Genomic DNA, 12521 nt, shown 5'->3' on the forward strand with positions numbered 1-12521 from the left:
TTTTCTTTAAAATATTGTGCAAGGGGAAGGATTAATATCAAGCTTCTAATTCTGTAATGCATTAGTTTTTTCATCTTGTGAGTATGTTTATGGGGTTGTTTCCTGATAGATGGTATAGATAAATTTTAAAAAACTATAGAGAGCAGGGTTTACTTTATAATTAAATAGCTTTTTTTTTTTTTCTTTTAAAATCACAGGTGTTTGGCCCATGACTGAGAGAGAAGATGACATGAGAGTTTCTGCCATGGTTTCTCCTAACTTTGATTCCGTGTCTGTAAGTGTATTTTGCAGACTTTAAAAGGGTTTATGATGGTGGTGGACTCTGGTGAATTGGGGTTAAAATGTGTTGGTTTAAACTCTGGGCCTCCAAATAGCAACTTTTGAGAGAATAACTACTTTAAAAAAAAAAACTTTATTGGGGAACAATGTGTTTTTTCGGGGAGCAATGTGTTTTTTCCACATCCCAAGTCAAGTTGTTGTCCTTCCATCTTGGTTGTGGAGGGCACAGCTCAGCTCCAAGTCCAGTCGCCATTTTCAGTCTAGTTGCGGGGGGCGCAGCCCACCATCCCATGTGGGAGTTGAATCGGCAACCTTTTTGTTAAGAACACGCACTCTAACCAACTGAGCCATCCGGCTGCCCACCAGCAGCTCAGGTGCAGCTCAGCTCCAGTTGTTGTCCTCCATCTATTGGGTCGTCGGAAAAGTCATGACACATTTTTGCAATGTAAAACAAAAAATACGTCATGAGTTTTCTGACAACCCAATAGTTGTGGAGGGTGCAGCTCACTGGCCCATGTGGAATTGAACCAGCAACCTTGTCGCTCAGAGTATGCGCTCTAACCAGCTGAGCCACCCAGCCACTCCAGGAGGATAACTACTTTTAACCTTTATTACTTTCTAGAAATAAAACATCTCCAGCCTCTTAGTGTAGTAAGGAGTTCCTTAGGCAGATTTCTGTTTACAAAAAGGGAAGGGAGGGAACAATAGAAAGGGTTCTCACCATTATTCTGAATCTACCATCTTAAAAATAATTTTAACCTTTTCAATACCAGAGTGTTGAAATAATCCTAATCTAGATGAATAATACCGGCCCCACAAAATTTTTGGTGACGGTTCAATGAGATGCTGTTTACGAAGGGCCTAGGTTAGGGTTTGATGGTTTACAGTCTTTAATACATTATGGTGGTTTTGATGGATGGGGGTAGTTTAAGAGTAAGCAGTTGGGCAGGGAATTATTTTTCCCCCATTTCCATCTGTGTGACCCAGGGCAAGGTATTTAAATTTTTTTAGTCTTAATTTTCTCATCTGTGAAATGGGAATAATAGTAGAATCGACTTTGTTGAATTGTGATGATATTGCACCACCACCACCACCTCCTACATTTCACTACTTGTCTTGTCCACTGCTGTATCTCTAGTATCTGTCACATATGTGTGCTTGATACATATTTACTCTATGAATAAATGAATAAAGCTGAGAAAGAAGAAGGAAAAAAGGGGGACTGTCGTTGGTTATATTACCACATCTCCTTGTTTAGTCTTCTTTAAGCACTTGCTAGGTTATGATTGATTAGGTCTCACTGCCTGCTGTGTGCACAAAATCTATTAAGTATGTCTGTGTCCATACCAAAACTCGATCCATTTAGACAAGTGATCGAATTCACTGGTTTTACTGTATTTGGAGTTCCGGTCATATAATTTTGCCTAAAAAATGACTTAAATATCTAGGTATCAGAGCATAATACAGTCAGCAGTTGTCGTAAGTTTTCAAAGATTAATCTTAGTATAAGCAGCCAACCCAAGTCGTGATAAAAAATCATGTTAACATTGCCATAGTATATAGTACGTTGGGTACACTTAAAAAAATAGGACTACATATGAAAGAAACATTCACCCAGCCGAGCCACATAGTAGAAGCACTGTTTGGAACATTGGCCGTTCAGCACACACCATTTCTCACTCTACCTGCAGGGCGTGGTCTGAGGAGAACATTTCTGCTTAGCTAGCTGACAAATGTACACACATTTTCTTGCCTTGGGAATGATTCTTTTTTTCCTTTGGGCAATTTATATGATTTTTTTCTAGGTTTTCTTAAACATAAGCCATTTGGAATGAGGAATTCCCTTTCTGTTCTTGAGCAACTTTTGATCTTGGTAGGGAAAAGGCCTTATGTAATAGCACTATATTGTAATATATATTTCCCCATTGGCAACCCGGAGTGCTGTTTCCTCTCAATTAGGTGTCTCTTTCCAGCTTCATTTTCCCTGACTTACTATTTTTTCCTTCTTAAGAGGTTCTTGAGAGTATCGTGTTCATTCCATTGGAAAACATTAGCCCCGTGATTTATGTGGCTGCAGTGCCATGGTGTCCTTGTATAGCCATTTCTTTCTGGCTATAAGTTTATTTCCCAAAGGACTACTGTCCTTGAAGTAGCCAGGTGTTTAGACAAAGGGTTGAAAAGAGCGGAAAACAGGAGATGTTGATTTCTTTTCTAGACCTGCGGACAGCTAAATGTAAAACATTTCTTGGAGTTTAGGTAATACTAGAGCAAAAAGCCTGGCTTAATATTTTCTTTCGAATCATTAACATGAAAGCACACATCTAAAAACATAATTTATACTACAATGGGGTCTTTTATAGAGGAGACAGGCATTGCTATCCTATCTTCTTCATTGAGAAGTTGAATCATATATGGTTTCCTATGGAGTCGTAAATAACATACGAATCTCCCAATTCTTAATTGTGCTGATGTCCATTACATCATTGCACTCCCCATTGCTTAGAAGTGGCTTAATTTTTCTTAGTAAAAATTTTTCAAATAGGTTAATTTGAAGTACAATGGATGTATTCATTGGTTGGATAGAGATTTTAGGATCTTAATTGTACCCTAGGAATTCATAAGGCTATTGTTAGAAAATACGTTACCCCGTGGTCTTACTCTGTCATAGAGTAAGCATTTTTTCCTCTCAATTTACCACTCTAAAAAATAAGTTATAAATGATAAGGAAATGTTTGCTCTATTACATTATACTCTGAATTCTTGAAGAGGTAGAGCCAGGAAACCCAGGCTGATGTCTAAAGAGCAAACTAGCTTATGATGTGAGCTAGTGAGAAGAAAAATTGCACTCTACTTTTATTTTGTTTTCTAGGTGTAAAGCTGCTCAATCTTTATATCATTAGTTGCATGTCTTAGATACATATTCTTATTATTAATCAGAATAAAACACATACCTTTGGCAGGTTAAAAATACAAGGGCCTAAAAAAATGGCATAATGTTTATCTGATAAATACAAGGAGGCCCTCTTCTATATAATATGAGTTAACAGAATTAATTAGTTTCAACATTTAAGTACATTTGACAATAGAGTATTCTGATAATAAAACGATCTTTTATTGTTTTTTTGGGGTGAGGGGAATGGGTTTTTGAATATTAGTTCCTGCCTTTCCAGATGAAGGCATCCAAGAGGCCACATTGACTCTTTTATTGTGTCATTCGAGTGATAAATCTTGTGTAGTGAGTTCCCTGTTTCGGTGGTGAGAAGTATGTATTGCACCCGTTGTGTTCACTCATTGATGTGTAATATTGAAACCATTTCTTCTGTTTCTACTGTGTGTTTCCAGCAAGCTCCTGATGTTGAAGTGGGAACTGACCTCGTCCCTTCAGTCACAGTTAAGGTATTGTGCCCTGGTTCTAGACTGTAATGTGCAAACAATATTACACGTTGCATCACGTTTGTCACTGTTGTCACCCTATAAATAGCTTTTGGAAATGTCAAACAAACACTTGAAATTTGTACAATTTCTTCAGTTTTGGTTGGTGAGTAGATAACCTACCTTCATTGTTTTCTACAAATATAAAGCCGTTAATGGCATTTATAGCAATAGGTATATAATATAAACAATTGTTATGACTTACTTCTACCATTATTTAGATGTGTTGCATAATTCAGGCTCTTTTTTCCAGAAATAAAATTAACATTTTAAATATGTTTAAAGAATTGTGTTATCATCCTAGACCAACCAATGTCATAATAGACCAACCAGTTGATTGAAGCACTATATAATATATATATATATATATATATATATACATATATATATATATATATGAATTATAGGAATGCTACTAATATCTTTCTGCCATGTATGATTATATGTGTGTTTGAAGAGAATTACCAGTCATCTACCTGCCATAACATTAGCTTTAAATGGATGTATTTATAGCAAGAAAATATTAAATGAAGAAGCCACAAAGTAGCATAGTGACAAATCGATAGTCCTAAAAAAATAGAATATGAAGGATGTGGTTTTTGGTAAGACTGTTGGTCCCATCATTGTAGAATTTCAGAACAAGAACTCAAATGTGGAACCCTCTTAAGGCATTTGGATTAAAGTGTGGTAATCGGTCAGCACATTATTAAGCTGAGAATATTTATCACTGCCCAGACCTCGGAGCCAGGGAAGGTTGTGGATCTTGGCGAGTCACTTCGTCAAAACTTGGACACGGCTTTGTATTTTCTTAGATTATGGGATGCTGTCCTTGGAGGAGCTTAACAGGGTACCAGGCTTTACCAATTGTGTTCGCTTACACTGGACCCAGCGGGTGGCCCAACTGTGGGGATCTTTGGTAGAAGTTGAAGGGAGCCCAATCTTTTAACAGTTTCCTAAGCTAATTTTTTTGGATTCTTGCCACTGGAAACAAGGGTGGTCTTTCCCCAGTCTCCCCCCCCCCCATCCAATCAAAGGCTCTATCTCATTAATACTTCTGAGTCTGGAAAAGCATTAGTGGCAAGAAATCAAACACTTAAGGGAAAAAAAAAACAAAAAACCCTTCAGAGTTCCAGGAATGATCTATAGACATTTGTGTGGAGAAACCTTTTTTTTATATCTATCTACTGATATTGTTCAGACACATACACATAATAATTCAGGAGCACACTGTAAGTTGCAAAAAGAAGTCTGGTACCTAAACCAGATAACGTTAGTTCATGCTAATTTCCCTCCAATGACTCCTCATTGCTGTAAGTAAACACATCTTTCTCTCCCGTGCAGTTCTTAGGCTGTCATGTGTAGTAACCACCTCAACACGATGGCATGACACTACTGGAAAATTCTCCTTCATTAGTGGAAGCTGCTATATTTGAGAATGGCTCATTCACAACTCTCTTCCTTATTGCCATTATAAGACCACGAGAAAGATGCAACCACAAAGTTTGCACAAAATCAGCTGGACTTACCCAGCAGACAACAATGACTTCCTGATCCTGTCAGACGGTTTCTATACAAATTTCTGCTATAAATCTCTCCATAGAGCCTTTTTATAAAAACAGCAGCCAAGATATATAACCATGCGAGTTTCCATCATAATAAATCCTGTTAATTGAGAAAATTTTTCCATCCGTTCCAAGTGAATGAAGATGTGGCTACCTTGAGTATGTGCGCACGACGCGTGACCATCTGTTCCAGGCAACTCGGGGAGAGTGGTTGTTTCATACCTGGCCTTTGGAGTCATATTTATCTATTGAGAATAAAAACTTAGTATTAGATTTCCTAAGGATCATATTTCATTTTGTTCAAAGTGGAAAATAGCACGGAAAATTTTTGTATTAATGTTTTATATTTCCCCCTTAATATTCTATAATTATTTTTCTCCTAAAATATGAGGTTTATAATCTAGCCAAGTCTTTAACTCTTTTTTTGGCTCAAACACAACTCTTCTTTGTTACTGTAGTTATTTTCGTCACACATCTCCTTGATTCACTTTTGAAAGCGCCTTGCCCATTCTTGGGGTTCAGTAAATCCGCATAGGGGAGCTGTGATCGTGCATCTAAACCAAGTGCAAACCCTTCTTCTGACAATGTAAAATTGTGCGATCTTTGTCTAAATACATGCTGTTATGCTAGGCAGAGTCAGAAAGTCTGCTCTCTCACAAACAGCTAATTACTACTTGAAGGATTTTTCATGTTCACTTTTAAAACGAAGTTTTCAACTCTCTTGAACATACTGGCTCGATGGTCTTGGCCACTTATTTAGCTTCTCTGAACCTCTGTTTTTAAACTGTAAAATGGGGATACTTTTTTCATTTGCAGAGCTGTTTTGAGACTTAACCACAGTTGATTAAGAGCATGGGCTTTAGATTCTGACAGGCAGAAGTTAAATTGTGGTTCCTCCACTTATAAACAGAATGACCCTGGACAAATTATTTAGCTTCTCTGAGCCACAGTTTTCTTTTCTAGAAAACGGTATACAGTGATAGTAGCTGTTTCACCATGTTGTAAATATTAAATGAGATAATGCACATAAATAATTTATTAGCATGTTTCTATGAATATAGAAACTTGCTAATGATTATTATCATTAAGAGTAGTCATTTAATTTTAAAACACATGGACAGGCTAGCATCATTTTATTATGAATAGGAAAATATTTAAATTGTGTTCTGTTTATGTAGCGGACTAGCTATTTGAAAGATGGTGTCTGTGGTGCATACACAGTTTCTTCTTCCCATAATTACCCGTCAGGGTTTTACTAACAAGGCATTATGTTGTTTATAATAGTCGGACATCAGTAAGGAAGCTTTGTTGGTGGCATGCAGAGTCCCCTCATGTAGTCCCAGGGCTTATAAAGTAAAAATTGAGGATTAATTGTTCATTTGCTGTGTTTATTGTATTTATTTGCATCAATAGTTATCTTTTAAAAATTTTACAAGTCAAATTTTTTATGTTTAACTTATCTTTAAGTTATACAGAATACCCACTTCATTTAAAATTAATACATTTACTGAATCTAATTATATGCATATAATGTTCGTGGGCCAGTTGAATATCACTGTGTGTTGTTTCTTTCTCTATAGTAGTATGTATGTATGTATATATATATATATATATATATCATTAAGGAGTAGGTGATATATGTCTTTTACTTAGGAGAAAATGCAGAACTACTTTTCTTAAAAGTAAGTATGCCCTTGCATTATGTCAGTTAATAATGAAATGTACCTGTCTCATATACTAGAGCCTGGTAAGTAGACTGAACTGCTTCCTAGCAGAGGTACCAGATAGAAGAGTGCTTCTCAACTCTGGTTATACGTAGGTATCACCCGGAGAGCTGTGAAAAGTCACCAATACCCAGGTCTACTGTGATCAGTCTGGCTTACCACACCGGCCATGTGGATGAACTCATCCCCAGGAGACTATGCAAAGAGGCTGGGACTGTTAGGAGACAAAATCCAAAGAGAGAACGTGCCCCATGGAAGCCAGACTGTTAAGCCTTTTCTTTGGTAGCCTGAAAATGATACCCCTTCCCACTGGCCCAGTAAAGGTCATCGGGCCTGGTGGCTTCTACGGACGCTCCTCCACAGGAGGAGGAAGAGGGGTCCTGGCCTTCTCTGCCCATCCCCGCCCTGCTTCCCAGCAGACTGGTGCCCAGAGCTCGGAGCTGTTGATTCTAATTGCAGTGGGAAGGTTTTCTGAGCAGCATCGAGCAAGAGCACCAGTGTAAAAATGCAGCAGTGAATATTGTCATTCTTTGCTATCTCCTAGAATTAGTTATGTAAGATGTTTTTGTGTTAAGCCATGGAAGAAAATGTAGTGCTGTGATATATGCCTAGATTAGTAAATACTCACCTAAGAAGGAAATGGTTAGAGGATAATTAACTTGTGCAAAGGTAATATCCTGACTCTGGATACGATAAATATTCATGATGCCACATCTGTACATGAAAAGAAGAATGAACATATATAATATTTTATGATGCAATTATCAGCCATTGAGGGCAGATTTTTTTCTTTGCTTTTTTTTTTTTTAAAGCTTTTTTTATTGGGGAATTGGGGGGAATGGGAACAGACAAGTTGCTGTCATTTTGTTCTTCAGTCTAGTTGTGGAGGACGTTGCTTCACTGGCCCAAGCTGGCACCATCATTGCGCTCTTCCCCGGGGAGGCAGATCAGTCGCCGGCTTCTGGACGGCCGCTCACTGCGGCTGCTGGCCGCTCACGCTGGCTGCTGGCTACACACAGTACCCATGGCAACCCACTGCCACAGGGACTGCAGCCTATGCCTTCGCGTGCGACTCATGGCAGCCCAGCTCCAGGTTGAGCTGTTGTTCAGCATCTTAGCTGTAGAGGGCAGTGTCACTGGCCCTCATATGTGGGATCCAAATCGGGGCACTCTGGCGTCCCAAGCCAGTTCTTAACCATCATGCCACTCGGCCGGCCCTTTTTCTTTGCTTTTGATAGAAAGGTTTTAAATTTAAAAATTAAAACATTAATTAAAATTAAAAAATTACAGTTGACATATAGCATTACATTAGTTTCAGGTATACACGTAGTGATTAGACATTTATATGTTATGAAGTGACCACCCCAATAAGGATAGAACATTTTTAATAGCTTTATTGAGATATAATTCACATGCCATCCAATTTACTCATTTAAAGTATATAATTCAATAATTTTAATATTATTGAATATTATATTATTCAATATTCAATATAATATTATAGTATATTTGCAGAGTTGTGGAATTATCACCAAAATTTAATTTTAGAACATTTTCATCCCCCTGAAAACAACTCATGCCCATTAGCTGTCACTTCCTATTTGCTTCCTTTCTTCCATTCCTCACCCCAAACCCCCCACTGCCATCCCTCAGCAACTATAAATCTATTTTCTGTCTTTATAGATTTGCGTATTCTGAACAATTCGTATAGATGGAATAATACAATATGTGGTTCTCTGTGACGAGCTTCTTTTACTTAGCATAATGTTTCTGAGGTTTACCCATGTTGTAGCATGTGTCAGTACTATGTTTCTTTTTATTACTGAATAGTATTTCGTTGTATGGATACACTGCATTTTGTTCATCCATTCATCAGCTGATGGACATTTGAGTTGTTTCTACTTTCAGCTATTATGACTAATACTAGTTTGAACATTTACCTACAAGTTTTTGGGTGAACATATATTTTTATTTTTCTTACCATAAAATTGTGAGATTGTACGGTAAATTTATGTTTAATATTTAAAGATACTGTCAAACTGTTTCTTTTTTTGAGTAGCTGTACCATTTTACAATCCCATCAGCCATATATGAGTGTTCTAGTTCCTCCGCATTCTTGCCAACACCAATTTTTGTCCTTTTGATTATGGTATTTTTAGTGGATGTGTAGTAGTTTCTTATTGTGGATGTAATTTGTAGTGATTAAAGATATTGGACATTTTTTTATGTGCCTTTTGCCCATTCCTATATCTTCTTTGGAGAAAAATCTTTGCATCTCCTTTGCCCAGTCTCTAATTGGGTAGGACATTTTAATCTAGTACTTACGTTACATGTTATGTTTTATGGCTACTCATTTTTTTTCTCAGATGATGTTCCCTAATTATTTGCTAGATATTTTTCAAGTAATTGTGATATTTTATCAGTTTTGATAAAATATAGTTTCCTTTTAATAACAATTTCTGTCTCCGTAGGTCACACTGCAGAATCGAGTGGCATTGCAAAAAGCCAAGTTATCAGTTTATGTGCAACCACCTTTAGTATTGACTTCTGATCAATTCACCTTTGAATTTATGGGTAAGTGTTTTGCTTGGCTTAAAGTCTATCATGGTGTGAGGATTTGTATTTAATTAATTTTTTAAAATTAGTGTATTTATTTCAAGGCTGTGTTTCTTGTCTGAATCGTGAGGCTGGTATCTTCCCGAAATCAATGCTTGTGTTGTTTTGCTTATACGGTTTTCCGTCTAAGCATCAAGCATGGACATTCAATGAATGGTTGTTGAAGCTGAAGTAATTACAGATTTCCAAGTGCTTTCCTTAACTAGATGGACCTGTAATTGTACTTAAACACTATAATTTGGAAGGCTTTCTTTATTGGTGTTTCTCTAGTGAGCTATTTATTGAATCGGTAATGTTTGAAGAAAGAATATTGACTTTGGAGTCTGGCCTGAGTTTGAGTGCTGGCCCTGACACTCCTCTATGTGTAACCTTGGGCAAGCTACTGCAGTAATTACTTGGAGCCTCAGTTTTTTTAATCTGTAGAAAGGGGATAATGATATCTTTCTTGTGAGGCTGTTTTGAGGTTTTAATGAAAGAATGAATCTATGTAAGATACCTGTAATAATGCCTAAAATAGTAGGCAGGTCATAAATGGCAATTCTTAGTAAGAATGCGTTGTATAGAATCTTTTCTCCCATACCATGTACCTCTAAATTGTCATTAACCCTGTTAAAATGATTTCTGAATTATCTTTCGAGTCTTTTCCTTTCTTTGTTTACTGCTGCTGTTCAGCTGTATATCTTATTCACGAAGTCAAGACATCTCTCTCTCTTATTTGCCTTTGTATAACCCACCCTTCCCTGAGTGCCTGGCAGATAGAGGGAACTCAATACATAGTTGAATGAGCGAAAGAATGGTCGGATTGTTGAAATAACCTTGCAGGTGATATCCAGCCATTGGTTTCTCACTTTATTTTCTTTCTTTTTCACAGTACTTCCAGTTTGTCTTTCTAAAACGCATTTTGAACAATGTTTTCTTCCACTTAAAAACCTCTTATGGCTCTCGAATGTGTGTTGGAGGTCAAATACGTGGATATAGGAGGCTATGCACAATCTGCGAGTCTCTGCAGCTCTGGTTACAGCCCTCTGCAATCCCCCACCCTTTGCTTTTCCCCTGCGGTCTGTGTGCTAGGCATGACGAAGCACTGTTCCCCACTCCCAAAGCCTCTTGCCCCTTTGCGTACCTTTTTCTCTTCTCATGCTCCCTGTTCATCTGAGTAAAGAAAAGCAGAGGTTGTAGAATGCCAGGCCCATTTTTCTGGAGTCCGCTCCCAGCTCTGTATGAGCGATGTGACCTTGGGCAAGTCCCTTAATCTCTCCGTAGCCAGTTTCCTCATGGAAAAAAAAAAAATTGGGGGCAATCATAGCACCCACCTTATAGGGTTGTTGTGAGGATTAAGTGGATTAATCCATATAAAGTGCTTAGGACAGTAGCTGGCATGCAGTGTGTGCCTAATTTTAGCCATTGTTAATAATCATTGTCCAAATTGTGCAACGTGTATTGCTTTTATGTTGCTTATAGCACCAGAGATGACGAGAACAGTAGCCTTTTCTGTTTTTCTGAGAGGAAGTTATGCACCACCTGAATTGGAAGGAAATGCTGTTGTTTCCTATTCCACACCAACAGGTAAACATACAGTTTTTCAGGAACTTATAAGCCTCATCACGCCTTTCATATTATTGGAGTTATGAGTTAAATGTTCAAGTGTTAAGATGGGAAGACACATTTTAAAATATTATTAAATGAGAAAATATTAATTTCTAGTGTTAGCTAAAATTGTATGTCCAAATTACTTTTATGTGTCGTGAGTAATTAGTGATAAGTCCATTTAGCTGATTTCCACATATGTTTGATTCTATCTTTTTAATTAATAGCAAATAGGATATATTTTTATTCCTGCTAGGAGAATGGTTTCTAGGCAGACTTCATCTATTTGAACTAAAAGAAAAGCCTAGTGTGCATTAGTGAAAAAGACTATTATGGGTTACTCTAACTTTAAGGCAGTATTCAGAGTTTTAGATACTGTTTTAGTGACTAAATAAAACTTTTTGGCATCTTATAAGTTAAAATATTTAGGAACAGATCTACTAAAATTTGACCTGTATTTTTTCCAAGAAACTCTTTTTAGATAAAAAAGGCTAACTTTAGTCCAGTTGAGATTCAATTTATAAATTTGGGTCTAATTTTATAGTTTTTTTTCCTGTATATTGAATTTTTCATAGTAACAGTTTGACAGTTACAATAAGAATAATTAGTTACAGCATTTTAAAAAATGTTTAAATGTAATGTAACTGATAATAGGGTATTTCAGTAATGTTGCGTTTGTGCTTTTTAAATATTTCTGTATAGTTTTCTTAGTTTTTTCCCTCTAGAAGGGAAAGCCTACTTTGCTTATTTAGCAATGTTTTTAATAACTGTAGTTTTTATTTTGTCTAAGTGAATTTTCTGGCTTCTACATTAGCAACTATGCTCTGAGATGATTTAATAACTTTCATACATATTTTCAAAATATATTTCTTCTGCTTTGTAAGCTATTTACTTTAAATTGTTGAAAAAATCCATTTTTAGCCAGAACAACCATTTTAACCATTTAACTATATTTTCAAAATTAGGGGTTACATAAATAGTTTATGTTTAAGTGGTTTTGAGAAAGCTGGCTTCAGAAAGAAATATGAAACTTCCATAAGGGATCAAGGAATGATGGATTTTCAGCGGGATGTTTCTGAAAAGAATGTTGAAATTTTCAATGTTATTTTAATTTTGGATTGTGAAATAAAAGTAAGAAATATTTGGCTAAAATCTCTAGATTATTTATCATTAAATGAGCATCTCAATAATCAAAGGGATTATTATACTTTTTTATCCTTGTTATACATTGAATACGTAGTTGTAGAGACTGTTGATGACTTAATTCAACTAGTTATTTCTTTTGTTTTCCCGGAAAAGTAGTGACACTGGTTGAAAAAAA

At 36.5% G+C, this 12521-nt stretch overlaps 1 protein-coding gene across 1 annotated transcript in view; it reads left to right on the top strand.

The window, feature by feature from the left end:
* Positions 1 to 12521, top strand: part of BBS9 (Bardet-Biedl syndrome 9) — a 373430-nt gene that overhangs the window by 154879 nt on the left and 206030 nt on the right. Inside the window, exons 11-14 of the mRNA XM_019668469.1 lie at positions 198 to 274; positions 3622 to 3675; positions 9469 to 9571; positions 11075 to 11179. Coding sequence (XP_019524014.1) covers positions 198 to 274; positions 3622 to 3675; positions 9469 to 9571; positions 11075 to 11179 — 339 coding nt within the window. The remainder of the gene's footprint in view (positions 1 to 197; positions 275 to 3621; positions 3676 to 9468; positions 9572 to 11074; positions 11180 to 12521) is intronic.

This window comes from Hipposideros armiger, unplaced genomic scaffold (genome assembly GCF_001890085.2).
Source record: "Hipposideros armiger isolate ML-2016 unplaced genomic scaffold, ASM189008v1 scaffold_526, whole genome shotgun sequence".
NCBI lineage: Eukaryota > Metazoa > Chordata > Mammalia > Chiroptera > Hipposideridae > Hipposideros > Hipposideros armiger.